Source organism: Botrytis porri (assembly GCF_014898465.1).
Source record: "Botrytis porri strain MUCL 3234 chromosome Unknown BPOR_004, whole genome shotgun sequence".
Taxonomy (NCBI): domain Eukaryota; kingdom Fungi; phylum Ascomycota; class Leotiomycetes; order Helotiales; family Sclerotiniaceae; genus Botrytis; species Botrytis porri.
In genome coordinates, this window is record NW_024066078.1 from 891,813 (window position 1) to 919,308 (window position 27,496).

The 27,496-nt window shown below is 43.1% G+C and overlaps 10 protein-coding genes across 10 annotated transcripts; 7 read left to right on the forward strand and 3 right to left on the reverse strand.

Moving 5' to 3' along the window:
• Positions 1–1,043: 1,043 nt before the first annotated feature.
• Positions 1,044–3,003, reverse strand: EAF01_003253 (uncharacterized protein; the record flags this gene model as incomplete). Its single annotated transcript, XM_038911507.1, has 5 exons — positions 1,044–1,319; positions 1,600–1,690; positions 1,741–2,347; positions 2,397–2,754; positions 2,818–3,003. 5 exons carry the CDS (start codon positions 3,001–3,003, stop codon positions 1,044–1,046), a joined length of 1,518 nt encoding a protein of 505 aa, XP_038772742.1.
• A 1,945-nt stretch (positions 3,004–4,948) lies between these two features.
• EAF01_003254 (uncharacterized protein) lies at positions 4,949–6,488 on the forward strand (the record flags this gene model as incomplete). The annotated part of the gene is made up of 2 exons (XM_038911508.1): positions 4,949–5,153; positions 5,203–6,488. 2 exons carry the CDS (start codon positions 4,949–4,951, stop codon positions 6,486–6,488), a joined length of 1,491 nt encoding a protein of 496 aa, XP_038772743.1.
• A 670-nt stretch (positions 6,489–7,158) lies between these two features.
• Positions 7,159–8,530, forward strand: EAF01_003255 (uncharacterized protein). The gene is made up of 2 exons (XM_038911509.1): positions 7,159–7,519; positions 7,575–8,530. Exons 1-2 carry the CDS (start codon positions 7,474–7,476, stop codon positions 8,411–8,413), a joined length of 885 nt encoding a protein of 294 aa, XP_038772744.1. The 5' UTR covers positions 7,159–7,473; the 3' UTR covers positions 8,414–8,530.
• Positions 8,531–9,497: 967 nt separating this feature from the next.
• On the forward strand, positions 9,498–14,106 carry EAF01_003256 (uncharacterized protein; the record flags this gene model as incomplete). The annotated part of the gene is made up of 3 exons (XM_038911510.1): positions 9,498–10,167; positions 10,224–13,901; positions 13,964–14,106. The coding sequence occupies 3 exons, from the start codon at positions 9,498–9,500 to the stop codon at positions 14,104–14,106; spliced, it is 4,491 nt and encodes a 1,496-aa protein (XP_038772745.1).
• Positions 14,107–14,913: 807 nt separating this feature from the next.
• EAF01_003257 (uncharacterized protein) lies at positions 14,914–15,630 on the forward strand (the record flags this gene model as incomplete). Its single annotated transcript, XM_038911511.1, has 1 exon — positions 14,914–15,630. One exon carries the CDS (start codon positions 14,914–14,916, stop codon positions 15,628–15,630), a length of 717 nt encoding a protein of 238 aa, XP_038772746.1.
• A 738-nt stretch (positions 15,631–16,368) lies between these two features.
• Positions 16,369–17,571, forward strand: EAF01_003258 (uncharacterized protein; the record flags this gene model as incomplete). Its single annotated transcript, XM_038911512.1, has 2 exons — positions 16,369–16,728; positions 16,813–17,571. The coding sequence occupies 2 exons, from the start codon at positions 16,369–16,371 to the stop codon at positions 17,569–17,571; spliced, it is 1,119 nt and encodes a 372-aa protein (XP_038772747.1).
• Positions 17,572–18,271: 700 nt separating this feature from the next.
• On the reverse strand, positions 18,272–19,469 carry EAF01_003259 (uncharacterized protein; the record flags this gene model as incomplete). The annotated part of the gene is made up of 3 exons (XM_038911513.1): positions 18,272–18,325; positions 18,377–18,884; positions 18,940–19,469. 3 exons carry the CDS (start codon positions 19,467–19,469, stop codon positions 18,272–18,274), a joined length of 1,092 nt encoding a protein of 363 aa, XP_038772748.1.
• A 743-nt stretch (positions 19,470–20,212) lies between these two features.
• Positions 20,213–20,977, reverse strand: EAF01_003260 (uncharacterized protein; the record flags this gene model as incomplete). Its single annotated transcript, XM_038911514.1, has 3 exons — positions 20,213–20,631; positions 20,698–20,781; positions 20,833–20,977. 3 exons carry the CDS (start codon positions 20,975–20,977, stop codon positions 20,213–20,215), a joined length of 648 nt encoding a protein of 215 aa, XP_038772749.1.
• Positions 20,978–21,437: 460 nt separating this feature from the next.
• EAF01_003261 (uncharacterized protein) lies at positions 21,438–23,868 on the forward strand (the record flags this gene model as incomplete). Its single annotated transcript, XM_038911515.1, has 5 exons — positions 21,438–21,818; positions 21,877–22,187; positions 22,236–22,295; positions 22,704–23,142; positions 23,329–23,868. 5 exons carry the CDS (start codon positions 21,438–21,440, stop codon positions 23,866–23,868), a joined length of 1,731 nt encoding a protein of 576 aa, XP_038772750.1.
• A 1,161-nt stretch (positions 23,869–25,029) lies between these two features.
• EAF01_003262 (uncharacterized protein) lies at positions 25,030–27,274 on the forward strand (the record flags this gene model as incomplete). Its single annotated transcript, XM_038911516.1, has 3 exons — positions 25,030–26,389; positions 26,722–26,981; positions 27,041–27,274. 3 exons carry the CDS (start codon positions 25,030–25,032, stop codon positions 27,146–27,148), a joined length of 1,728 nt encoding a protein of 575 aa, XP_038772751.1. The 3' UTR covers positions 27,149–27,274.
• Between the last annotated feature and the right edge of the window lie 222 nt (positions 27,275–27,496).

The window sequence follows — 27,496 nt, forward strand, 5'->3', positions numbered from 1 at the left end:
CATATATAAATGTAAATATAGATCGATTCTCCTCTTTCAGGAACAGAAAAATTACCCCAGATTTTAACTACCGACGTCACATCTGCATGGAAACCCTTAACATTGTCCCGAGCCTGAGTTCTTCCACCACTCATATTATTTTTCTTATGCAGGTTAATCCTTGCTAGCGGACGCGAGAGATGTTTGGATGAATAATTCAGAGATGTATAAGTTATTTAAACTCCGAATAAGTTAATGCTTGGATAATCAAAGTGATATACAAGGGGAGCAGTCGTGTGGCAGTTCGAGGCCCAGAAATAATACACAAGTCGAATTTAAAATATTTCTCTTGATCTATCATGTTTGCGATATGCTTCACAGCTTCAACTTCAACTTCTCTCCTCTTGAACTGCTGGCATCATCAACAATTCACGCCTATGGTCGGAATGCCCACAATTCGCAAACATCTCATCGATATATCAATGACCACTTCATGATAACAAAAATCATTACTGGAAGCATCCGCATAGCAAACATCCACCAAGTTCAGCCTACCCCTCTCTATATCAAAAAGAGCAAGTCAGTGCCAAAAAAAAGCTGTTTCTTCTTTCTTTTCCATTTACATACATTAAAAGATGAGAGAAATTCTGCCATCCTTTATAAGCGATGCTGAACTAGGTTATAGGTCTCAGTGATCAGATTCTTGGACATTCAATTACTGGTGAAGAACGACTGAGAGAAAACGAGAAGCCTCACATTTCTCTATGTAAGCCATCATTTCACTCTTCATCCTCAACACCAGAGCCAAAAAGCATTTCTTTTTTTATAGAACATCTCGATTGTGCTAAGCTATCTGGTTTTTGACAGCTAAAACAATTGCCACAAAATCCTGGAAAATTTCAGGGTTACTTGGAAAAAAAAGAAAGAAAAGCCTAGGCAAGATCTGAAAGTCAAGGTAAAGTGAGAATACGTCCAGCGAGCCTAAATCTTCAATTTCTGCCCACTATAGCAAGAAAGGACTCTAAGATACTATCAATTGTCCTGTGCCTATCTTGTCAAGACATTTACCACTCGAACTCCGCATCATGCTTTGCCCAATAGTCTACCTTTTTCTTGGCATTCTTCTCTCCGGCTTCCCTATACTTCTTGGCCAACTCTCCAAACCCTTCCTCCTTGACGGTATACTTTATTGTTTCGTCTTCATGCTTGCCTATAACATCGGCCACACTAGCAGTGATATCATTGACGACCCTACCGTAATTAACTGCCTCACGGATTTTGCAACGAACCCCTTGAGACTCGCAATGTTGCGTCAGGGCTGTGTACGTTCCGAAACCTCTCTATCAAAAGGTTAGTAACAGCGCAATAAAGCACGTCTAAATCGTTTTCCTTTCCGATCTCAACTTTGAAACTATGATCTGACAGAAGATAAAGAAAATGAAAATGAATAATGGACGCCACACCGAACAACATTGTGACAACTTTGACGAATTGCGAATGTATCATTATGCGATGTAGAATAAAATATTCCACAATCAAAGTGATGCCAAGTTATAGAGAATACATGTTGGGATTAGTGGGATTTGGCAAACATTAAATAAAGAAATCTGTTGTGCTTACGTAGCAATTGGGACAAATAAGTCTATTATCTGAAGTGTGTGTGGCAGAAAGTAAATGTTGGATGAAGGCTCTTTCGGTATCGTAACTTTTCCTTTGAGAATGTTAGAGAATGGTTTGAACTGGGTAATTGAAATTACTTACTTGCACAAGCGGTGAGGACACTGGTACTTTCGGGTGAACGCAACCCAGTATCTTTGTGCACGGAAAGAAGGGTCTTCAGGGTCATAAAGTGCATACTCCTTCTCGGGTAAAGGGTTGACAAGAGCCCGCATACGAAGAGGCGGAAGTCCGTCAGTTCGAGTAGCTACATCTGTCACCGCAGGTGTTTCTGTAGATGGTGGGGGGATGGGTTTTCGGGCATTTGCAATGATGTGCTTGGTGTCCCAGATGGAAGTAAACTTTGAGTCCTCGAGTGGTGCATCCATGAAGTTTGGAGCTTTCATACCGGCGTCTCTGAATTGGCTTCCATTTGGCAAAGGTGGGAAGTTATCTTCTTTCATGGAAGGTGGAATTGCAATTGGGAAGGAATTTTCGACATACTCATACTGAACCTCCTCAGTGGGCTTTGGTTTCTCCTTGGTTGCCTTCTTTGAAATTCCTCCCCATGGTATACTCATGGCTTTGTCAACTTCCCCGAAACAAATTAAGTCTTCCTCTGGTTGTAACTCCATGACGGGAGCAGGGGTAATATTTCTAATTGCTTCGTTAAGAGTATTCGATGGTATCGATGGTATATCTTCTTCCAGGACTAAATGACTGTAAGCTCACTTCGAGAAAAGAAAGTTCTGGGGAGTTACTAGTAGTTTCCCATCCACCAAACTCAAAGTTGGCAGCTATTTCACTCTCAAAATTCGGTGGCGGTGGCTTGAACATTGGCGCCAGCGGCTTAGCATCCATAGAATTTACAGAAATATCCTGCGAATCTAAAAGGCTGTTACTGGTTCTTGGGCCAGCATTGTCATCAATCTCGTTTAGATTAGCCTTGAATTTTGCATGAAGTTGTTGACGTTGACGTCTGATAGCCGCCAGGTTATGTCTCTCTTCAAGGTTAATTGCGCGACAGCTATCAAGTTCAAGGTGATTGATCAGAGATCCTAGACGAATGAACTTCTTGCCACAAGCCATACACTTAAGATCTTGTTCCTTTGGGTGAGTCTAGAGTTTCATAAGATGTCAGTCAATCATGACTCGCCAGTTAATCGATGGAAATCAACCTACTAGAGTTCGATGGCGCTTCAGACCTTCCTCAGTGTGAAAATCTGTGCTACAGATGTCACAGCAGATGTGATCTCTGTGGGTCAATTTGTGGTTATGGAAGTCATCCCAATCCTTAAAGATTATGTTACAGAGTCTGCAATCTACCTTGGTATCAGGCTCGCCCGTCTTTGTGTCTTTGGTAGCCATGTCGAAGAGATTTTAATTGTTTCTAAACGTGATTGATGCTCTGAGTGTTGATATTGATCATGCGACGGATCGAGAGTAGTGTAGAAAGTTATGTCGTTGGTCTGAGGCACATGAAATTCCGACCTAGAAAGCAAGACTGAATGAAAAGAAAGGATGGTACCAAAAACGAACTCCTGCGTTTCTCAAGGCTTAGCCAACCTAGCTTCGAAGGAAATCAGAGAAAAAGAAATAATTTATCATGCATGGAAAATCGTGGGGTGAAGAATATGAGTTTGAAGGAAAAACTGTTTGTTGTGTAAAGAAGTGAGAAGTGTGAGAAGGGAGTGGGAGGCTTTGACTGTTGGTCGCGTGGTTACAGAAGAAGCAAATTGGGAAAGAACAAAAAGAAAAGGACAAGACCAACTTACTAAATAATAAGGCTACGGCGACAGCAGCAGCAGACATCACTTTTCAAAATAAAATAAAACTACATTAACCAATGAACAATCCGCCGACAGTTGACTTTTACAAAGACAAGAAATTGGAGGGAAATTGGAGGGTAAAAGAGGGGAAGAGAGGAGAAGAGAGGAGAAGAGAGGAGAAGAGAGGAGAAGAAGAAAACAAATACAAAAGTGAATAGAATGGCTAATAGCTTGCGCCTATGTGGGTAGCTATCATCTCATTCTTTCCATACACAACGGATTTCATCTAAAGCTTCTAGCTGCCCCGGCCAGCTTTATCTACTTGTACACGTTGAGTGAAAGAAACCCCCCCTTCCTTCATCAAAGCTAAACACACATTCTTCCTCTTGACCACGATGATATGCTTATTCTTCAGAGACATGACCACGCTGAGTGACAACTTATATATCAGTCATGCTGTCTATACTCACCTTGGATATCGGCTAATATGTCTGCGCAGCCAAACGAACCAGGAATGAAATAAATCGGCAATCCGAAGAAGTACAGACAACAATATCTACGACGAAAGAGCATCAAATGCTACCTAGCACTGCAAATAGCTTTCATGCTCTCTGGTGCCGACAAGGCGAGACCTTATCTCTTATTTGAGGTGCTTCTCCTATTCAACCATGATTTCAATTACTTCCAATATTTAAGAACCTATTGATGGCCAGATATCTTTCATTTTCGGCAAGTAAGGGTGCAAGTAAGGGCACAAGCTGTACCGAGCTCATGCGGGTTTGGAAGCTCAAGAAATCATATCTTACGAATCTCCTGTCAAAAGCAAAGAGTGACGATCAGGAGAGATACCGTGAACGAAAGCTCTCTGCTATTGAGCCATTAAGTAGAACCACTGTCTGGCTCACCTGCTGAGTCTTCAGAAATTATAGGGAAAACTAGAAACAATCCCTCCGCTTCCACCAAGATACCCGAGAATCCCTATCCCAATCCAAGAGCCTTGCGGTGGCAGGATGACAGAGAGTTCGTGTAATACTTTAGGTACTGCTTAGTACTCATGAATGATATTACTACATATTAGATCTTGTAGATATTGAATTTATAACTGCTATTACTCGCCAACTACAGAGGCCATCTCATTTATACATGTCTATGTAGGTATACATAGCAACACTAGCGATGTTCGATGTTGGGATGCTGAGGTCAGATGGATTAGAACACAGACCTATCGTTCAATGAAGAACGCCGTATCCTACCAAGTGAATCCAATTCATCACTGCTCATTGCTCATTGCTCATTGCATTGGACCAGAATGTCAAATGGATGATTTATTTGTGATCATGAGTGAAGTTTGTGCAAATTGACACTGTCATCTATCTTGTCGGAAGCCCGGGCTACGGAAGCCGATCTGTGCCTAGGTACCTACAGCATGTTTAATCAGCCAAGCTCAGCCTCTATTAAACGGAACACAAACACCAGCTGGTCTGTTATTCCAACAACTCCTTGAATAATGCGAACAATAAAGTCATGTTTCTCTGATGAATCCCATGGCTACTCTATCGCCACCAAGTCCTCCTAGATCTCCTGGCCCTTCAAGAATGTCTCGAAAATGGGCTAGAAAGTGCGAACGTTATTGTTGCATTGGCGCAACTTACTTCCCCCTTGTATTTGTATACAGTATTACAACCTGGGCTGTCTGGGTAGAAACTACAATTGGATTTCTGGCAGATGGCAGCAGAACAAACTGGATAGGTAAGCTTTATTGTCGCAAACAAAATTTTGCAAAGCTAACATTTCAAAGGAAAGGGGACGTCATTTCTAGGAATCATTATATATCTTCTCCTGAATTGGTCATACACGGCTGCGGTCTTCACGAGTCCAGGAACTACCACGGCCGCAAACCATGGATATAGCGCCCTTCCAACACACAATCCGGTAGCGACAAGCTTCACGGTGAAATCGAATGGGGAATTGCGTTATTGCAAGAAATGTCAGGCAAGAAAGCCAGATCGATCTCACCATTGCTCAACATGCGGAACTTGTGTATTAAAGATGGATCATCATTGTCCATGGTTAGCTACCTGCGTTGGACTGCGAAATTATAAGGCCTTCCTCTTATTCCTGATATATACAACATTATTTTGTTTTCTCTGTTTCGCAGTCTCCGGAACTTGGGTTTGGAGAGAGATATTGAGCGATGGAGAATATACCGATTCATTGTTGCCCGTCAATTATGTGATGCTAGTGGTAATTTCCGGAATCATAGGATTGGTCTTGGCAGGTTTTACAGGATGGCATATTTTACTATCATCCCGCGGTCAAACGACAATTGAGTGCCTCGAGAAGACAAGATATCTATCCCCATTGAGAAAGGCTATGCAACATCAACACATCCCTGAAGATCAAACCCATGGATCATACGAACAATTAGAGAGAGCTCGAGCACGAGATCGATATGAGCAATATCTTGACGAACAAGATTCGGAAAAATTACCTAGCGCATTCGATCTGGGTTGGAGGAGAAACTTCAGGCATTTATTCGGACCCAAGGCATTGTTATGGGCCGTTCCTATACCCACCACTACTGGAGACGGATGGAGTTGGGAGGCAAGTCCAAAATGGCTGGAGGCCCGAGAAAAACTTGCCCGAGAAAGAGAAGAACAAAGAAATAGAGAAAGGGCTGCTGGCTGGGGCGAGCCAGCATCTCCAATAATACCCCTTCCAAGATCAGAGGGAGCTGGCAGACATTATGTTTCCTATCCCACACAACCCAATCGAGCCAACCGTTCTCAATCTAAAGCAGACCGAATCTTGGGGCGAAGCCCAAATCAATATGTAGACGAAGCAGACTCAAACTCCGTCTCGATGCAAACACTGCAGCCAAGAGACAGCGATGAAGATCCTTACGAAATTAGTAGTGACGAAGATGAGGCCGAAAGACAAATCCTCGACAGAAAGGCTGCCGCTGGGTGGCCTCAGAGAGTTGGGGTGGTTACGAATACACTACTAGGAAATACGATAGCACGACAAAAGGATGACACAAGAGGATGGGATGGACATGTACATGGACACGATGATGTAGATTAAATTTCAAGATCTACACTGTTTGTCTCCGGTTTGGGGATCATCGGTTTCGTCCTTTGTATGATATAGATTAAACTTTGGATACTCATAATGTTGGTGAATGGATGGATATACGGAGTCTCGGAATATACTATGTTATAATATTATCATTCCTCATAATTAATACTTCATTTTTATGATCGAATAACGACGTGGCAAGTAATCTTCTACAAATCGTCTCGTATATTCTCTCCCCTGAAAATCACTTCAACACTTCTCTACTTTTCGCCTCCTTTTCGTCGCTCCTCTCGTTTTGCCCTTGGCACTAGGTTTGCTCGGCTGTTACCCCTTGTCTTCTCAGATTAGCAGCAATACAATACACATCAATGCGTATCTAAGTGAAAAGAAATCGATATTGGTTCCCTAGTTATTGCAACACATTTACTTTTCAGGAGCAAGAACTTCTAAAATATAGTATGACCTATGATGGAAGAGCTGGCTATAATGTAGGTACAATTGAGCACTGTGTACAGCTGTTTCTTTTTGCGTAAATGCGATAATCACTCATGCTATGAAAAACTTGGAATGAAGTGAGCTAGGTATGTAGTGAAACATGGCTAAGTTTTGATTCAATGATAGACAGCGAGGAAATACCGTGACTTTCACATTGACTCTATACGACTACTTACTAGGCATACCACCAACTGTGATGAGAACACCAGGAAGCACTACAACGATTACGTAATCGTTCTCAAGGCCACGTTATCGCAACATTTCAATCGTTATCTACGGCATGTGTTCTGGTGCTCTTCGCGCTTGTAACTACGATCGACCTGTCCAGTTACACCATAGCGTTGAATGAACAGCCACCAATTATTGAAAAGAAATCCATTACTCATTTACACGCAAAAGATCCTTCAATCATCGTATTAATCTTTCAGAGAATAGGTCAGGTAACCTCTCTTTCCAGCCCAGAAGCTCAATAACTATTTTCGATCAATTCTCAATCATGGCGCCTGGTTTCAATACCAAATCTCCCACGTTGAAGCGCATCAGTAAGTTGTTCTGTACCCCACGATCGTTCCTCGCATGTGCTAATCAGTGGCGTAGTGAAAGAAGCCGCCGAACTCTCACAACATCCATCTCCAGACTACACAGCTTCCCCGGCTTCAGATACCGATCTGTTTGATTGGCACTTCACATTGCGCGGCCCTCCATCCTCATCTTTCGCCGAGGGTATCTATCATGGACGCATCGTTTTGCCTCCCCAATATCCTCTTCGACCTCCTTCCTTTAGATTTTTGACGCCCAGTGGAAGATTCGAGGTGAATCGTGAGATCTGTTTAAGTATAAGTGGGCATCATGAGGAAACCTGGCAGCCTGCGTGGGGAATACGAACCGCCTTAGTAGCTCTTAGATCCTTTATGGAAACTAGTCCTTCAGGACAATTAGGAGGGGTTGATGCGAGCGACAGCGTTAGAAAGAGAATAGCAGGGGAGAGTAGGGGGTGGAAGTGCGGCGTTTGTGGTGGAAGGAGCTGCGAGGAGATTTTAGGAGAAGCAGAACAACTTGCGAAGGAGCTGGAGGGTGAAGGAACGAGTTCAAATAGAGAAGAGGAGATAGTACCACCTGACATGCAAATAGGGCTCAAGAAGGAGACTAAAGCGGAAACGGGATCAAACCAGGAAATCGATGAAGGAAATAGTAAATCTACAGAGGAGGTAAAGCCGGCACAGGCTGAGAGTGAGTGTCCACCTGCGAGGCCAGCGCAAACGGTACCTCAACCCACAGCTACGATACCACATCCTCAACATCCTCAACCTCAAAGACAAATGGCACAAGCTCGTGTCCAGTCAGACCAAGGTGTACCCGTATGGGTCGATCGGGCTATTGCTGGAATAGTATTATGCTTAGTAGTCATGGTTTTGAAGATGCTATTGGGAAAATAAACAGGGCTTCAGGGTGTTTTAGTTCAGGGATTTTTCGGATAAATATATTGTTGGGTCGGGAGGAATGATGACAAGGCGTTATTCCGCTGGGCGGGTATGGATCTAGTAGGCGTTTCCTAAAACTTGATACCATTATACAGAGAATGCAGGATACTTTTCACATAGCCTAGTTGGCACCTCATTGTACCAAATCAAGAATTCCCGCGTGTGGTGAGTAAGTTGCGGACGTCACAACATGCCGGTAGCTCTACATATCGCAGATGTCAGGTTCCTGGTTCTTGATACACGACATTCTCTTAGGATCAGAATTTCAATTCCTGAATTCTCTGTTTTAAGCATATCAGACTCGAATCTCACACATTTCTTGAGCTGCTCGAAGTGCATTTATCCAATCTTTCCAAATAAAATTCTTTAACGGTCTGTTGGCTCTTCAGCAAAAAATTGGCTGATCAGTATACACGACTGAAAGCAGGCAGTTGGACAGTCAATAAGGCCATCTGTCGTGCAACTATACATTGCCATCTTCCAAATTTCTAGAAAACTGATTTTACTGGAATTCCGAACAATTCCACTGGAGCTTCGTTATCGCACTCCACAAACAGCCACCATTGATGTAGTAAATTGACTGATCCACACTTGTCACAAAGCACCTGTCGATGTCTTTTCTTTGCTTGTAGTGGTATTATATTGCACTACAATGACATATAGCCCCCAATATGGTAGGTATTACACTTTCGTACTTATCCTTCAGCCAAAATCTTTTCTCGGCTCCTCTTTATATCTTTAGCAAATCACAACATTCAGGAGATCTAAACATTTCCGGTCACTAGAGAAAGCTTCGTATGAAAGACGGATGGCACAATGCCAAGTTTATTTGCACTTCATCAAAGAGAACAAGAGTTTTGGTTTTAGGAATGTATTGAAACGATTTCGAGGCCGCATTCTACCAACAAAGACTTCTTTGAGCACAGCTCCAAATGTTACTTTCTTCGAGTAATCTTTACAAGTTTCAAAATATTAGATAAAATTGAACTGGTATTGTATCATCTTTAAAAACACGCCGCCCGAATCAATTCTCGATAATATGGAAGAGTCTGAAGGTTCTGAATGGCAACGCGAGCCGTTACCCAATTTTTTGAGAATTCCGGGGCTACAAAATTTTATCAAGGAAGTTTACAAGGGCAAGAAGGCCGTGCCGTATCCACAAGATGTTGGCCTCCATAATTTTGAATTGGATCTCGGCGATGCAGCCTATGATTTCGCTGTATTGGATGGACCTGTTAAGGAAACATGGGGAGATTTGACTCAGTGGTTCAATGCAGAACATGGCTACGATGGTACCTTGCCAAAAATAGCACCCCCGAAAGAATCCGACGAGCTCGACATACAGCCAGAATATAATGATTTGTTTTGGGAGAATCACAGCATTGACTCGATTGCAAAACGAATTGCAAGTAAAGCGCGGGACGAGAACTCAGATCCCCCCATCGATTTTTATCATAAACCAAAGCCTTTCTTGCGTGGCTTGATTGATTTCCAAAATATCTTTGGTCACGGGGCTACCGAAGACCCTCTCGATGAGTATAGTAAGCAAAATCTGCGCGAGGATTTGATTGCTGCGTCGATGTTTCATCATATTGCGACGACGATTTTGAGGAATCCTTTCTTCTTCTTGGATGATGTAAAAAAAATGATTGGGACAGAAGACGGTCCGCATAATCCTGTTGACAAATTATATCATGACATCCTCCAGTGTAAGTATTAACCAGCCGAAATGAACTAGTATGCCGTCTAATGTAGCATCGCATAGATGAATCTCTACAAAACCAGCTTGTCGCCAAATCTTTCCGGGCGCATACGCTTAGATTACTTAGGCCCCAAGAGGAGTATAGCCATAGTAAGAGCATTGCAGCCAGAACAAATGGTAAAATTCGGAGAGTAGCTCAAGCTCGAGCAAAACAATGGTTGAGAAGCGAAGCACAGGATCTTTGGCTGCCGACCACAGAAAAAATCGACGAACATGAAGTTGAGATTCTTTACGAAAGAGCTGCGGAATTAGCAGTTGCGGTTGCTTCCATGACATGGACGGATATTCAAATTGAAACACTAGATAGTTATACGCCTTTGCCACACCCCACTATTCCTTGCCTTCCTTTATCATTCTGGAAACACTACAAAGCCGACCCAGCTTTGCATCATATCTCCGACATGTCGAAGTATCTTTTGGGAGACATTCCCGTGCCACCACAAGACTTAAAGGAACTAAACGAGCTCGAAAAGCAAGTTAAACTAGTCAGGTGTAGACTTGTCATGTATGTGCATATTCAACATCCTGAAAATCTCGATCCAAAACAACCGTATCTTGAGGTCGAAGGGTACCCGTTCCTAGACGCGGCCCAGGTTAAAGAATGTCCAGAACAGCTATATCTGGAGTTACCAGAATTGGAAAAGCAAGAGCCTGATCCCCGGAAGCTAGAAAGAATCTACAGCGATGAGGACTTGCCCAGACGACCCCCGATACTGCGTGGCATGTTTGGAGAAAAAGTCACTTGGCGTAAGGTGTGGAAGTTTTACAAATGGCTCTTCGATTCCGCTCTCTATTATATCCCGTTTTACGCGGTGGCGCTGGGAGTTCCTTTTGTAGTTGCATATGGCTTTTACAGACTTCCCTTTCTTCGGACTGGTGAAGAGGGTCCCTCTCTTCGGACCGATGAAGAGGGTCTCCCTCTTTCGACTGATAAAGAGTATCTTCATCCTTGGAATGATGAAGAGGGGGTAGCTTGGCGGTTTTTGCCTAATATTCGGAATCTAAATTCCTCTTGGCGAGATGCATTGTCCTCAAACTTCTTCAGGATCCTCGGCTGGCTGGGGATCTTAAAATTGTATGATCTAGCGATGACTGCTCTCTATAATCTTTTCGGTCGATGTTTTGGAATCTTTGCTTATGGGTGGGGATTGGCCCTTCATTCCGTCACAACTTCGAGAGAATTTATGTCTGGCTTGTATGATGCCACCGCGGGATATATCGTTTCCACAACAATATGGAATCTCCTAATTGAGAACCAGGAATTCGCAAAAGGCTTCCTCACTTGTTTTATAATGGTTGTCATCCTATATTTTCAGGCGGACAGGCTTTTTGTGGGAGCGCCAGGTCTACCTCCATGGTACTTACGTCCGCTCACGGGTGTTCTTTGTATTTGCCAGTCGTTATGGTTTGATTCTGTAAGACGCATGCTTTCGGGTTTTGCTGGTTACGTATTAGATGTGCCGAAAACTGTGATGGATATGTTCGGGGACTCATTTCATCTCCCAGAAACCTTCAACTGGGTGTTAGAATGGATTTCTGGAATTGGTGGCGACACGAGCGTCTCTATCATACCAGAATTCGACCCAAGTCAGGCTGGGATTTCCATCATACCACAGCCAGAGCCAGGAACAAGCGATGGTGTTCCACAACCTTTTCAATTGAGCCCAGATGCGGAAAACACGCTTTCAGAATCAACACTTGGAAACGTGTTGACGGGGTCAAAACTTGGGGGGGCAATACTAATATCGAATCTTTCAAAAGAACAAGGTTTATCGAGTATCGCTGAAATGCTAGAGCGGTCGGAACTTGGCCGAATATTAGGATTATTTGGATTTAGGAAATCGGTCGTAGGAAGAGGACCCATCGAGCAATCTTTGAAAGGGTCTTTGCTTGGATACATATTAACAGGGTCTGATACCGAAAAGAGGCTGGTAACTACAACGCTAGGAGCAACATTAGCAAAATCGGACCTTGCAGAAATGTTTGCAGAATCAGAAATCGCGAAATCGTTACCACAATCAGAGCTCGCAGGTCGAATAACCGAAGCCTTAAACATAGAACTGGGCTTGGAGGGGCCCGCGCAGAAAATACCGTCTGTACCAATGCTTGGAAAAGTACTAACAGGACTCAATCTGGCAGAAACGCTAGAAGGGTCATTGCTTGGAAAGATAATAACGGGATCAACTTCGGGACCTATTCTTCCAATAGGCGCTCTTACTGCGTGGGAAGGACTAACACCACCAATACCATATCTTCCTAGAACACTTGTCATGGAGGTAGAACCTTATTCGCAGATTATCACGAAGATAGTGACAATAGTCATGAAGCCGATAACGACGATTCTCAGCCCTTTCCAAATGATAGTAACGAGAATAGTTTCGGTAATGAGGAAAGCACCAATGATAGAATCTCTTCTTCCAATGGTGGCAACAGTAGCGAATGAAGCTCTGAAGCCATTCGCTCCGGTAATAGGTTTCTTGAGCGGTGTCTCCTATAACGGTACCACCGAGCTATCAACTCACGTGGTGTCGGGACATGTTCAAAAAACTGGCACACCAATAGCGGAATCTGTTCTCCCAATAATAGCGAAAGCGTTCACAATGATTTTGAAGCCAGTGGCATCATTAGTGGCCATGTTCTCTGGGTTTTCCTTCCCTGATTCTCCTATCACATACTTAAAAATTACTTTCAATCCAACCATCGTGTCATTCGTCATCGCTTGGATATTAGGTCCCGCGTTTGTATGTGGCTTTTACATAGCTTTACGGCGCTACATAAATGCCTGGGGTCAGGCAGATCGCGACAGACTTCCCCATAAGTGGAATCTTCCACGACCACTGATCATGATACTTGATCTACTCACCTATGTCTTTCGTAAACTTCGCTCAGCTTATCACATTTTCCTTCGATTTCTCGGTGCATTGGGTCGTTTAATCAAATATGTTTTTCGTCCATTTGTATTTCTCCTTCGCCCATTTATATGGCTTTACGCCTTCATTGCCCCTGTTCTTCGCCCATTTAGATGGTTAGGCTACCCATTCGTGTATGTTTATCGTCAGATTACCAGAGTGGGTGTTTATACCTGGCGATTAATACCATCAGGACGGTATCTTCTCCTCCAAGTTTTGACTTTGATCGTATTTGTATTATATATTGTTTTTCCTCTATTGGAATATGCTTATTGGCTGTTCGCTCTATTCGAAGATTTCCGTCACCCAAGGCCTCAACTGCCCCAAATACCATTCATCAACGGAATAGTCGGGTTTGTTATTCGCGTATACGAAATGGTTCTCCAACTATTCGCAGACATAAGACAGAAGTTAATAGATTGGTACAATTTCTTACACTTGAATGCCTTTGCTCCCATCCAAGGGGTAATCGATGCAACATTATTCTTATACAGACAAATTGCTCGCTTCTGCAACTTCTTTTTCCGCACCTCGAAATTGGTTTATTATTGTACGGCTTTTCTGATATATGTAATGTTTGGATGGGACACAGCAGTCTTCTTTGCCCCTGGACAAAATCCAGAAATTCTTTTGGCTCTCCGAGCTATCCGCGCTCATCTCTGGAAGAGCCCTTTCGCTGCAGTTAGAGTTCCTGGTCGGAAAGATGATTTGGCCTATCATCATTTCCCTGGGTTTGCCCAGGGTCGTCATCGCTCTCTTCCTCATCCACAATGTGAGTCACATTTTCCACCCTCCAAATATCAACAACAGATTGTATAGACTAACACCATCCAGGGTTTCCCTATTTCCATTTGCTGATTGGGGCATCTATTGGCATTTTTATATACTTGACCACAGGTCATCATCCTAGTGGCCCTAATTCTCTTCTTCAAACCAGTGATTTGAACTCGACCTTGGATAAATTGATAGAAACTTGAGATCTTGGAAAATTTCTGCCAATTGTCTTTGCTGGAACTGTACTACGTAAAATCCATGGTTCTGTTTCAAGGGTGCTTGTTAAATAAGGGAAGGCTGTGTATTTAATCTATTTATTTCGATCATTTTGACATGTAATGCATAGGGAATCAAAAATCAAACAATTATTCTAAAAACTGTATATCTGATGGTACCCTAGAGGCTTGAATCCATCATATACCCTCACCCCTTATATTAAAACCATAAACTCCTCAGAATTCCCGCAAAGTTCACAGTATGTTACTACCTTATAGCTCAGGTACATATTGACTATTGCATGAAAGCTCTGTAAAACATAGACTATTATGTCTTTTTAAGATCGCAAAAAATACCGCCCAGGGCCAGCTGTTGATAATCTCATGTGTGTTTTATGTATACTATCTAGACAGAAGTACCTAGTGTTATCACAAGCGTGCACTACTTATTCACTCAGGTCATTCTCCAAATCCTGATGATACACCCCTCCAGAAACATTGGACTCATGAACACGATGCAGTTCTCCAGTGAAAGCTCTAACATATAAAACAACAAAAGTTCTTTCGTGATTGAGAACGTTTTATACTCGATGAATCATCAAAGGATCGGAAAACTATAACATATTACGGAAGAAACTGGTAGATTCCTCATCAAGTTTGTGCAACAGCCATTGATAGATAATTGAAGATTCAAACCATTCACAACGATTGACATCCGGCATCTTTTCTATAAAAACATCGTTGCAAACACTTGCGACCTTTATATCGCTTCTTGTCTCTGGTAGCATGCCAACAATGAAGTCTGTGACCAAAGTCCTCCAATGTTTGGTCAAATCAGGACCCCAAGAGCTCAACTCTCATGTCACGCACAAACCTACCCCCAGTATCAAAAAACTTTCACCAAATAGCCACAAGCGCAAAGAGCTCATCAATCTTCTACTATGCAACATATGTTCGCCCACTTTCTCGCAGCATCCGATTATACCCACCTTTGCAGACCTTGGGCGACCAATTCATAATACTATGGGCAGATATACAATCTGTCTAACGACTGAGGAACATCGTATGAATACATATGCTAAATTCTTTGACAACCTTTTTTTTGCAAACAAGGTAAGGGATTCCTGTAGCCTTCTGCGAAAAGACACGGGGGTAGAAAGTGGTACATTCGGCGAATTTGTGCAGTGGGAAGAGAAGCCGCAGGTTATATTTTACACCGAACTTGGTAAGAAGACGAGCTTGACAAACGAGAAAGATAGGAAAGTCTTTTTGGAGAGACTATTGGTTGGGATGTGCTGGACGTTTTTGCATATCTATGAGTGCAAGGAGACATGTTGCTCGGAGTCACAAGAAGAGGGCGCTGAGCTGGAAAGACTATTTGAAGAACTGTCTAGGGTATCGGAGAAGGATTTGGGTATTCAGCTGGGGTTGAAAGGAAAGGAAGAGGACTTTGTGAGAATAGGAACGTCCTCCTTTTCTCCTGCTCGCTATGGTGCGACAAGGTTCTATTAAAGGAATGTGATTGTCGATGTATTTGAGCACTCTCTATGCATTCATGTCATAGAATAGCAACACACATAACGATGATATTATTGATTATCTGTATCTTGTTCATTGTTGATCCTCGCTTGTCCATGTATTCTATCTATACTTGGATGAGATACCCTGACAAATCACATCCATGCGGATGGATTCCAGCCCCTGTTTTGCCCAACAGGCGACCTGCGGTCTTTGAAGGTCACTGTCGTGGAAGTAGAGTATTCAGATTTCCCTTTCTTTGGCCTCTGAATACACTATATATTCAGGATCATTGAAGGCCCCGGATCGTTCCGGAATCTTATAACGGCCCTATGAGAGTTCATATCAAGATTTTTATGTGAAGGTTCACTAGAGCCTTAAGACATTAACACTCCCGTCTCTCATTTTCGTTTCGACAAATTCTTAGATACATAGACGTCAATCAACTTATTTCATTGCGTTGATGCATGTTCTGAGTGAAGTTTATCAATCTTGAGTCTCGCCCTAATGCTTCCGAAAGCTAATCCAAATGAAGTTTAGCTTATCTATCAACATTTCGGAGCGCGGATTGTAAGCTTTGAACAAAAAGTCCCAACGTGCCACTCGAGTTGAAGGTTCGTGAGAATACCTAGTAGCTTGTCAATTTTTCTCCATTCCTTCACATCCTCACCTCCCTCTCTTGAACTTCTTCGCTGAGGGTCTTCTTTCCTACCACATAACCCCATCTTCAAGATGTCACGAATCCTACGACCAGCGAGTCGTTTCATTTCTTCAGCTCGCCCAACACGAAATGCCTTTCAATCTTTTTCCCGTCTACCGGCCATTGTACAAAGCAGAGGATATGCAAAGGAAAGTGGTGTTAAGGAATATACAGTCAGAGAGGCTTTGAACGAAGCCTTGGCCGAAGAATTGGAGTCAAATCCAAAGGTCTTTGTTCTGGGTGAGGAAGTCGCTCAGTACAATGGCGCATATAAGGTTACCAAGGGTTTATTGGATCGTTTCGGTGAAAAGAGAGTTATCGATTCTCCCATCACTGAATCGGGTTTCTGCGGTTTGACCGTCGGTGCTGCGTTGGCAGGTTTACATCCTGTGGTAAGGACTTTTCTCCATTTCCTCGCCTTCCACCGAAAGTCTTTCGAGATAAGAGAGAGTAATAGCTAAAACTCAGTTCTACAGTGCGAGTTCATGACTTTCAACTTCGCAATGCAAGCTATTGATCAAATTGTCAACTCCGCCGCCAAAACTCACTACATGTCCGGTGGTATTCAACCCTGTAACATCACATTCCGCGGACCCAACGGTTTCGCATCTGGCGTCGCAGCACAACACTCCCAAGATTACTCTGCATGGTACGGAAGCATACCCGGTCTCAAGGTCGTCACTCCATGGAGTGCCGAAGATGCCAAAGGATTACTCAAAGCTGCCATCCGCGACCCCAACCCTGTCTGCGTTCTCGAGAACGAATTGTTGTACGGTCAATCTTTCCCAATGAGCGAGGCCGCTCAGAAGAATGACTTCGTTATTCCATTCGGTAAGGCCAAGATTGAGCGTGCTGGAAAGGATCTCACTATTGTCACTTTGTCCCGCTGTGTTGGACAATCTCTTGTCGCAGCTGAGAACCTTAAGAAGAAGTATGGCGTCGAAGTCGAAGTTATCAACCTCCGATCTATCAAACCTTTGGATGTCGAAACCATCATGACCTCCCTTAAAAAGACCCACCGTCTCCTCGCTGTCGAGTCCGGTTTCCCAGCTTTTGGTGTCGGTGCTGAGTTGCTTGCCTTGACTATGGAGTTCGGTTTCGATTATCTCGATGCTCCAGCCCAAAGAATTACTGGTGCCGAAGTCCCAACTCCATATGCTCAAAAGTTGGAAGATATGAGTTTCCCTAACGAGCAGTTGATTGAGAACTACGTTGCCAAGATGTTACGATTGTAAGAAAATGAATGTTTCTAGAAGTGATAACGAAGATGATGGGCTGGGGTTGGGAGGGGTGGAGGACGTGTATTAAATAGCATACTCCTGGCAAATATACCAATAAGACCTTTGTTTGAACCCGTATAATACCAATCTGGATCCAAGTAAATGTGAATTCATGAGTGTTTTACTATGATCTATTCTTCCAGACTAATCCGACATCACGAAATCCAAAAATTGTTGCCATGATCTCCAGACAGTTGAGAGGTTATCCAGTGTCAAATGATTCATGGCGGGTCTTTTTTGTTTAATAACGACTTGACATCCTATAGTAAAGCTACTTTAAACAGACATCATCGTTGGAACATTCAGCTAAAATTTCAGAAACTTCATGGCATTCAAATTGAATTCAAAAGTCTAATCACGTCGATTTTATGATTACAGAGAATAACCCTTGTTATATGACGATTTAGCAACACTCAACATAATAAGTATCACAAGCACGAAATGAGAACAGATGCCCGTTCCTCAAATTCTGATTTCTCTACAATGATATGATATAATATGTTGTGCTATTAGTGCAAAGACCTATCCGATACGCTCCAAACTCCTCGTAAGGATTGCTCCGCTTCGCTGCAGATTGAAAGAATAATCAAAACTATGTTCCCCAAAGCCGTTTCCTATCATCCTGAGCTCGCGCATAAAACAAAGACAACACCGCTTAGACACCCATAGTAAAGTCGTGCTCAATACCTGGTGTCACGCTTGCCATGAACTGGGATTTCGTTAGCATAATTCACTATACTAGAGGCGCAAAGTAACTGACCTTCAAAAATACAACGAGATATTGGTCCACACGGATAGCAACTTCTTCCTCCTCGTTGGCAAAATCTTGATCATGTTGTAATACCTCCCACTCATCATTGCCATTCCCACCAGCTTTCAGACCCTCGAGAACAGCCTTTTTATCACTGATTTTGGTCTTCTCGAAATCGTCAACTAGGCCCTCCATTCCGGTATCCTTAGAACCGGGTACTGTCTTGCCTTGTCTTTGTTTCTCTCGTCGAAGCTTTAGGGCCGCGTCTGCACGATCCAGAAGGGTCTTCATAACACTGGCATGTTTACAAGGATGAATGGAGGCCATCTTGATGTTGTTGCTGAAGTATGGGAAGTCTTCTAATGTGACGGTCTTGTCCTTATAGTCACCTACAATATCCTCCATCATAAGGTGTGGTGGGAGGGGTTGGGAGCTTGAGAGATATCCTGAGAGGTATAGTCGAGGAGTTCTGTAATAGGGTGTATATGCGATGTAGATAGTATATGTTCGACGAGATCTGAGGAATGAAACGTTAATATCTAGGCCTCAACCTAATCTCTAGAAACACTTACGAACTCGCATTGTCAGCCTTAGGATCACGAATAATCGCTTCATCGTCATCGTCGTCATCCTCCATATCTGGAATATCATCCTCATCATCTTCTCTCTCGCCCATCTCACCGCTCTCATCTACTGTTCGTACATCTCTCACACGGGCTTCTTGACTGGCGGCCAACCCTCCAGTCCTCAGCCAACCATCTTCATCATCGCCTGGAGAATGAGGACCATCGCCTCTGAAATCCTCCCCATCTCTAACAACAGTTTCATCATGGCCTGCATCGCCTGCAAAATCATCATCGAGTCTGCGATGGCAAGGCACGCCACGGGTAACTAGAAACTGCTTGCCGGCTGGTAGATAGTTGGCGCGCTTGCTTGTTGGGGATGCATCAGCCCATGACCATGTTGGAAATTTGAATACCAAATAATCTCCAGCTGCTACGAATTCTTCTGGTGTGATCTGTCCGTTGGTGCGAAAAGTAGAGGTATTAGATACAGGTGTAAGTTCTCGAAGTCTATCGAGAGTACTGTGGAGGAAGTTCATGATGGCGGGGTTGCTTCCTTTGATGTTGAGCGGGGTCTCAAGGACGAGATGTTGATCTTGATGGGATTTGCAAGGTTTTATCTATCGTATTATTTTTTGTTCGTATGGGTTCAAAGGAATCCGGAAGGTTGAATGCGGGTTGGATTTTATATGTATGTGGATTGTTGGATATGGTTGAGTCAATGGTAGAAAGTAGCCTTATGATGATGTTCTTATCGATAAAGACGATAACCTTCGAGACGGTGAATGATTTAGTCCATGTGACCGTTGACATTGATATTAGATGCATGCTCTCTGTAAACATACTTCTGTTGCCATTGCCTCCCGATATTAAAGATAGATCGCATTACATTGAAATACATTCATTATATCTAGATTTATATATTGTTGTCAATCTTTTGACTCATCATCGAAACAATAAAATTACCTACCTGGGTAAGATTATTGTATCGTGAATCCGTTACTCCACGCACGCAAATACAACTTTCCACATCCGGAAGACAACAAATACATTGTACACTCGAGAAAGTATTGAGTCTATTCTGGAGCGACAAATCTACTGACAGTAGTGATCGCGTGTTTATACAGCTGCAACGCTCGAAGGAACTGAAGCTTTCCATATCTCTCTCCCAAGACATGTTAGTTATCTGCTCAATGTCAATCTGTTCAAGAAGCGCCATACTGTATGATAATTTGTCGAAGTCAATCATAAGAAGGATGAATATCATGGTATTATCCACCATCTAAAAATCCTGTATTCCAGTTTCTCCACCAACTGTTTCCCCAGTTTCTTCTTCTCCTAACCATTCCGGTTCTTCATCCTCGAACCATCGCTCTTCAACGTCCCTATTTTCAATCTCGTCCCATTCCCCACCAGCATCTACATCGTGATAATCAAAATCTCCATCTTCCCCCCTAAGAAACTTGAGTGTCATCTCAAACTTCCATCTTTCGAAGCCGTCCTCCTTACTCCTCGGTACTTCATCCGGATCTTCAGGTAAAACTTCACCACTTTGACCTCTGGCATAGCTCAAGTATGGAACCCCGTGATCTTCTTGAATGCGCCCAACATCTTCATCTTCATCCTTAGGGCGCGAATCAGAGTTGCCCTTCAATGCAGCAAGCTTAGCTTCTGATCGATATAGATCTGCTTCCAATACACCTGGTGGAGATACTTATTACCATCAGAAGAACTAAAGACGATCGAAATCATTGAAGATTTGCCTACCAGAATAACCTTTTGCTCGTCCATCAGCTTCTCTTTCCGCGGCAGTCTGGAATCTCCTGATGCATCGGTCATACAATAACGGATCTGAATATGATTAGTTACCAAGTTGTTTAAGTCAATATAGCAAAAATTGACCTGCAAGCTCTAGGTCCGGGGCAGTGAAATATGATGGATGGCGATCAAGGTACAATTTCCTGCGGTTTTTGATCTGTATGCGAGCTACACGCTCTGCAGAGTCCTGCGTTTGTGGCTCCAATGTATTAGGCTCTCTGTGAGGCATGACGATAGGCTCAATGTTGTGGGGATCAATATTTGGATGAATAGATTCTTAAGTCATGCGTAAGGAGTTCAAGTGGCGAGATTGGTTGATTTTCGCAATTTGTTGTCAGATTATGAGATGACTGATAGTTACTTTTCACAAACAATACCTAGTAAGCATCAGATATGAAGTATTAATCTATGGTGATTTGATGAATGATATTTACCGAAAATATATTGTGAATATCCGAACGAAACGTTGGTTGATATTGGGGGCTCAGTCGTGGCAATGAAGTACACCAGGGTGCTGGTATTACATATGAGTCACGAGGTCGCCTCGGCTAGCCTGGACCGTTTAGATTCATATACTATAGTCACGTCTATCTGACACCTAGAACATACCGTACCTGATCAACATATAATTTATTATCTTCATCTACAATTCAGGAAATCATTCACCAAATAATTCTTCAATCTTGAACATGACTTCAACTCTTCACGAAAAGGCGCTTCAGCCTCCGTTCATAACCGTCGAAGGGATACCCAACTTTCGAGATCTGGGCGGATATCCACTCGCATCGGGACCAACTTCGCATTCCGTAAGACAGGGAGTTGTCTATCGCTGTGGTGAGCCTCAAAGAGTTACCGAGAAGGGAATCGCCACTATGCAGCAGTTGGGAATCACTCATGTCTATGATTTGAGGTCTCAAGATGAACTTATTAAAAGTGCGGCCGCTGGTAGGGGTGGAGTGGTAGAGTGGGAGGGCTGTCAGCGAGTCTTCGCACCAGTATTCCCGACGGAGGACTATAGCCCAGAGAGAATTGCTATTCGATTTAAGGATTATGCCTCAAAGGGTACCGAGGTAGGTTTTCTTGATTAGAAGCTGCGAAGAGAAAATGTAGCTGAATGGCATTCTGAAGGGTTTCACTCGGGCATATGCCGATATCTTGAACAATGCTCCAAACTCATACCGAACTGTTCTTCTCCACCTTGCAAATGAACCTTCCAAACCATTGATCGTTCATTGTACAGCTGGTAAAGATAGAACTGGTGTTCTATGCGCGTTGATCTTATCTCTCTGCGGAGTTGACGATGAGGTTGTCGCACGGGAATATAGTTTGACAACATTTGGACTTCCGCAAGAGTGGAAAGCAGGAATCATCAAGCATTTAATGACACACCCAGCCATCAAAGACGACCATGAAGGGGCAGAAAATTTGATTAGCTCCAAGTATGTAATACTTTCTCTCGAAAAAGATATGTTGCTAACAAAAGCTAGAGCTGAGAACATGCTTGCTACTCTTAAGATGCTGCATGAGAAATTTGGGGGGGCTGAATCGTACGTGATAGAAAAGTGCGGTCTTACAATTGATGAGGTAGAAAGGATTCGTAGGAACTTGATTGTAGAGTCACCGGCTATTCACAAAGCTGCTTAGAAGAAGGATATAAAAGAATGATAGCAATCAGTTCCGAGAAATGTCTCGAGATCATATAGACACGTGACCATTTCGCTTAGCGTTTTCTTGGAGCTCTGATCCCAAGTTTAACTTAGAAATTTCCTCTCTGAGGGACCCCACGGTTTTGATCAACCACCCTCAATCCTCTTTCTTCACTACCTCAATTGAGTTGTTTTTATCATGAATCCTTCTTCAAGATGTCCGAACTTACTTGCGTCGGGGTCCGCTTATGCAAGATCCTTTCTTAATCAAGTACCTTCACGATCCTTCTCATTGACCCCCCCACAAAGTGCACGCAGAGCTACCAGAGCCAGGCGATCGCTCTTCAGGTGGCTTGGCACACAAGGAGAGAACTTCAGAAACCCATTAGACAACTCAACAAATTATATGGGGGCCTACAATCCCGATGGTAAATTAAAAAGAGTCGTGGAAGCTGCGGCAGATGCGCGAAAAGATGGTGGTCCAAAGCCCGACAGTCAAAATGAGCCCGATGCAAATGGCAACAAGGAGTTGCCGCCACAATCCGCGAGAGATATGATACCATTCCCGGGCAATCGAAAGTTCATAAGTCAATCGGTGCTGAGCGAAGAACTACGAGAGCTCATTTGGACAAAAATTATGCAGGATGCTATGTCGGTGAGAGAAGTGAGTGCCGAACTTGGAGTCGAAATGAGCCGCGTGGGAGCCGTCGTGCGTTTGAAGGAGATAGAGAAAGAATGGGAACGAGCGGTATGTCAAGAAATTTTTTTTTACAGCCTAACATACTTTGTGATGATTTATAAAATTCGATTAGTCTTCAAGACAACTACATGGTTACAAAATTATGCATGCGAGCCTCTCTGAAAGTTATTTACATACGTGTTTTATTTTGGTATTTGTTTTCAACCACAAATAAACTAATGTCCATTGTGCTAGGGAAAACCTCTTGCGAGACCATACGCCGACGCTGTCATGTCAATGGTCCCTGTGACGCAACTCAATACAGGGGCTAGCAGAACCACACACGAATCGATTAATGACTTACCTATTCACGCAGCAACGGGACAACAAATCTTCCACCCCACTTCAGAATCAAGGCGTTTTACCCGAGAGGATGCCGCGAAGATTTTCGACGAGAAACTTCTCCCCGCAGACCAAAGGATACCACACCCCGAATTGATTGAGATGCATAAAGATTTTAAAGCTGGATTGTCTCGAGATGAGAGAATTGCGCGACAAGATGCGCGAGATGAAGCGGAAGAACAAGTGAGGCAACGTAAAGCTGATCGCAAAGCCGCTGAAGAAGCCAAGATAATGAAAGTCCATACCCCTCGATGGGAGTTTAGAATTAAGGAAATCAATGTTGACGACATTGGTAAAGATGGTAGAGGAGCACATGGAACAGGTTGGAGGTATGGAAGACCTTTGATGGATAGAAAGAGGGGACAAGTCAAGATTCCCACGAGTGTCCAATAAGTGATGACCATAAGATTTTTTATCATAAGTGTATATTCATGGAGTTTTGAGGTTGGGAAGGGGTATTATGACATTAGCGACTATAATGAGCGCATACTTGTACATTTATCTTGTACGATACCAAACCATCGGAAGACCAGGAGAAATGAAGGATCTGCATATCCTTCCAGGTGTATTAAATACTATTGCGTCTTCAGTACCGATTGAAGTAGTAGCCTTGACGCGACTCTTCCAAAGATGCCACTTTCTATTGATGTGATGACCATTATTGATAGATACGAATCCTGAGTGAACAAAGTACAGTACTGGTTTGTATTGTAATCACAATTCGTTGAATGATAAGTATCAGCGTGGCAGAATTAAAGAAATCAGATAACCATTAATGGATATTCATTTATACATTACCTATATCGTGCTTGCTTTGTTCGAACGCAGTATACATTAATTTTTCTTGCATCTTTCGAAAAATTTCGCTTAGTAACCCTAATGACGCTTAGTGCGATTTTGGGTTGCCATTTTGCGTCGCGGGTGCATACAAAAGGGCATGATAAATCCAGAGGTTCCCGCAGACAAAACGCGACTCTGGAACTTTTTGACTTCACTTTCTGCTTACAAATACAACATCACGTGTACATCAAAAGAAGATCATCATCAGGCTCCTCATCGACACCAATCAAAGAAATAACTCGGAAATCGACTGGTTCATCTTTATCATTCATAACTTTCATTACACCTTCTGTCATTCACTCCCTTACACAATGTCTGACAGAGAATTTTCAAGTAAGTCAAGTGAATCTTTATATCACGTGACATGGCGCTGTACGGGGTGACGGGAAGGAAAGAGCCCTACAAAACAAGTGGTTCGTTCGAGTGTTCATTATATAAAGAAGTATCTATGGAGAGTCTTTAGTAGTTGAAGGCAATTTTGCGACTTGAAGTTTTATCAAATCCCTCCAAACACTCATACTCAAACCAAAATCAAGATGCCGACCGCGACCAATCCAAGTACCTTCCTCTCCTTTATATTGCTGCATTCCGTTACATAAACTCAAACGAGCTTAACTGACGCACTTTCTTCACAGGTAACGATGACCTATCGCTTCCTAAAGGTAACATTTCTTTCTTTTTCTTCTATCTTCATCATCATTATTATCCGTAACCATGGACAACGAATGCGATTGTTCTTCCCGCACGCGGGGAGTGAGCAAGGCACCAATTCCCATTGGCGACTACGATGTATATCCTACTTTATCAGCATCATCGTGCAAAAGGTGCGCCTACTGCCAGAAAAGAAAGGTTAGCCCTTCGCCTAAGCAGTCGAATTCAACAACTACTTCGAAGGCTTCTCACGCTCGGTGCAATGGATCAGATCATCACTATAGTGACTTAGACTTAACTCGTATTTCATTTCCATCCTCATATCATAGGTCACTTTATTTGCAAAAGAGACACACGGTGTCGGCGGAGGCTATAAACATTCCTCGGCGAATATCAAGTCTAGCCTTCGAGTCATCATTGGAGAACATGGAGAGAGTGGGTTCGGCTTCACCCGAGGCTTCGGATTCCTCAAGATCCTCGTCTAGACTTAACCTCAGTGGCAAGCGTCTCGAGTATGTGCAGAAAGTACTGGAAGATATTCGAACCTGGCATGAAGAGGTTTCCATGTCAATTTCAAAATCACGTTCTGCAACTCACCAAAATTGCCACGAGAACAATATTGATATAGTTCCGACACAAGTTCATAAACAGCAGACCCAACATATTATTAGCACGTTTATGGATCCTCTACAACAAATTATTTCGTGGAGTCAAGTTTCCAATGGGGACTATGCAATTTCTCGAAGGTACACTTCTAGGTCACTTTGTCCTGAGTCTAATCGTTTTGCTTTCTGGAAAATCGATCCCATTCCCTCCAGTATCTACAAATCGAAGCGGATGCAAACTACAGGGATCAAAAGAAGTCCTAAGCCAGTCCCTAGCCCGAGAACATCGAGCCTCGGTGCCACCGTGCTCCCAAGACGAAGGAATGCCATCCGAGGTCGGATTCTTCCAAAGCCAGTTTCTATTGTCTATCCAACCATGAAACAGCATTCATGTCAACCACAAATGACAGGGAATGGCCCCTGCAGTCCATACCTTGGTTGTTGCTTTGATTCCTATTGGGATGGTGAAGGCTCTTTGGCCGATACTCAAGATAATGGTAAAATCGATGACACCAATTCTTCTCCGACAGTCTTTGCAGAGACAAAACTCATCTTCCACGCACAAGACCAGTCATATAAAGATAAAGGCGCCCACGATCACAAGGACGGAGTTCCTCATAGCGGTACTGTCATTAGGCTTTCTGCAAGACATTCTAGTCTGCAAGCTAGCGAGTCCATCTTTAAAACGCCTTCTTTAAAAGAAAACGAAGAAGAGAAGGCTAGACGGCATATAGCATTTGTGCATTCGGCGTTGCAAAATTTAGTGCCATTTGAAATCTCGGATTACCTATACAGAGTTTCGCAGTTTTCGGAAACTTGTAATAATTCTGGAGGAACTTTATAACTCAAATTTTCGGACATGGTACCGCCATGTATCAGGTCTAATCCAACTTCCCAGTCTTCTAAGAGCCTTGAGCAGGATGGCGATCTTAAACCTGGGTTTGGTTTCTCATTCAAAAGAACCTCAAATGAACATTCTCCTTTGCAACCTCCGGATACAATCGATAACCCGGGTGCATGGGCTTCAGGCACCGCCATCTGATGAGGAATTTTCGCCGCACCTAAGAGTTAGCCATGACTCCGCTGCCGTCCTCATTCAGCAATGTCACGTTTCCTCTTTTAGAAGCTTACTAACTCTTATTCTCTTTAGCAACTGTTCAAAAGATAGTAACAGAAATTCTCCCTGCCAGCTCAGGCCTAGCCTTTGGCAAAGACGCCCGCGACCTCCTAATTGAATGCTGTGTCGAATTCATCACTCTCATCTCGTCTGAGGCAAATGAAATTTCCGAAAAGGAAAGCAAGAAAACTATCGCGTGTGAACATATTACCAAGGCCTTGGAACAATTGGGCTTTAGCGAGTATGTCAAGGATATTATGGATGTAGCAAGTGAGCACAAAGAACAATTGAAGGTATGTCAATCAACTCCTGCAGGGTATCCGGAATACATACTAATTAAGCAAATTAATAGGGACGAGAAAAGAAAGCAAATAAACTCGAACAATCGGGTCTTACCGCAGAACAATTATTGGCAATGCAAGAAGAAGCATTTAGAGATGCGGCGCAACGTCATGGTTGATGTTGTGCTGTTTTTTTTTTCTAGTCTCTTCGCCAAGATCAGGTTTAATTTCGAACCTCTAGGGATGGATTGGGGAGTTTTTTGGTCTGCATACATGGCTGGTTTGTGGGCGTTTTAGGGGGATGGGCAAATGGGGATGGGAGGGGATTTTTATTTCTTACTTTCATGTTTGTGAAGTGGGTGGGGGTTGAGAAGGGGCAGATTGGAAGTGATTTGCTATTGCTATTGGTAATAAGGAAGGTGGTAGTGGTAGTGACGGTGGGTTAGACGGATTGAGGCTGTTGTAGGTGGTGGCTTACTTGTTCTTATACAACATTACGCGAAAACAACGTTGATTAAACATGTGTT

Coding starts and splice junctions, on each gene's coding strand:
- EAF01_003255 (XM_038911509.1), top strand. CDS start 7,474: ATGGCGCCTGGTTTCAATACCAAATCTCCCACGTTGAAGCGCATCA. Junction 7,520..7,574: donor TCCCACGTTGAAGCGCATCA/GTAAGTTGTTCT, acceptor TCAGTGGCGTAG/TGAAAGAAGCCGCCGAACTC.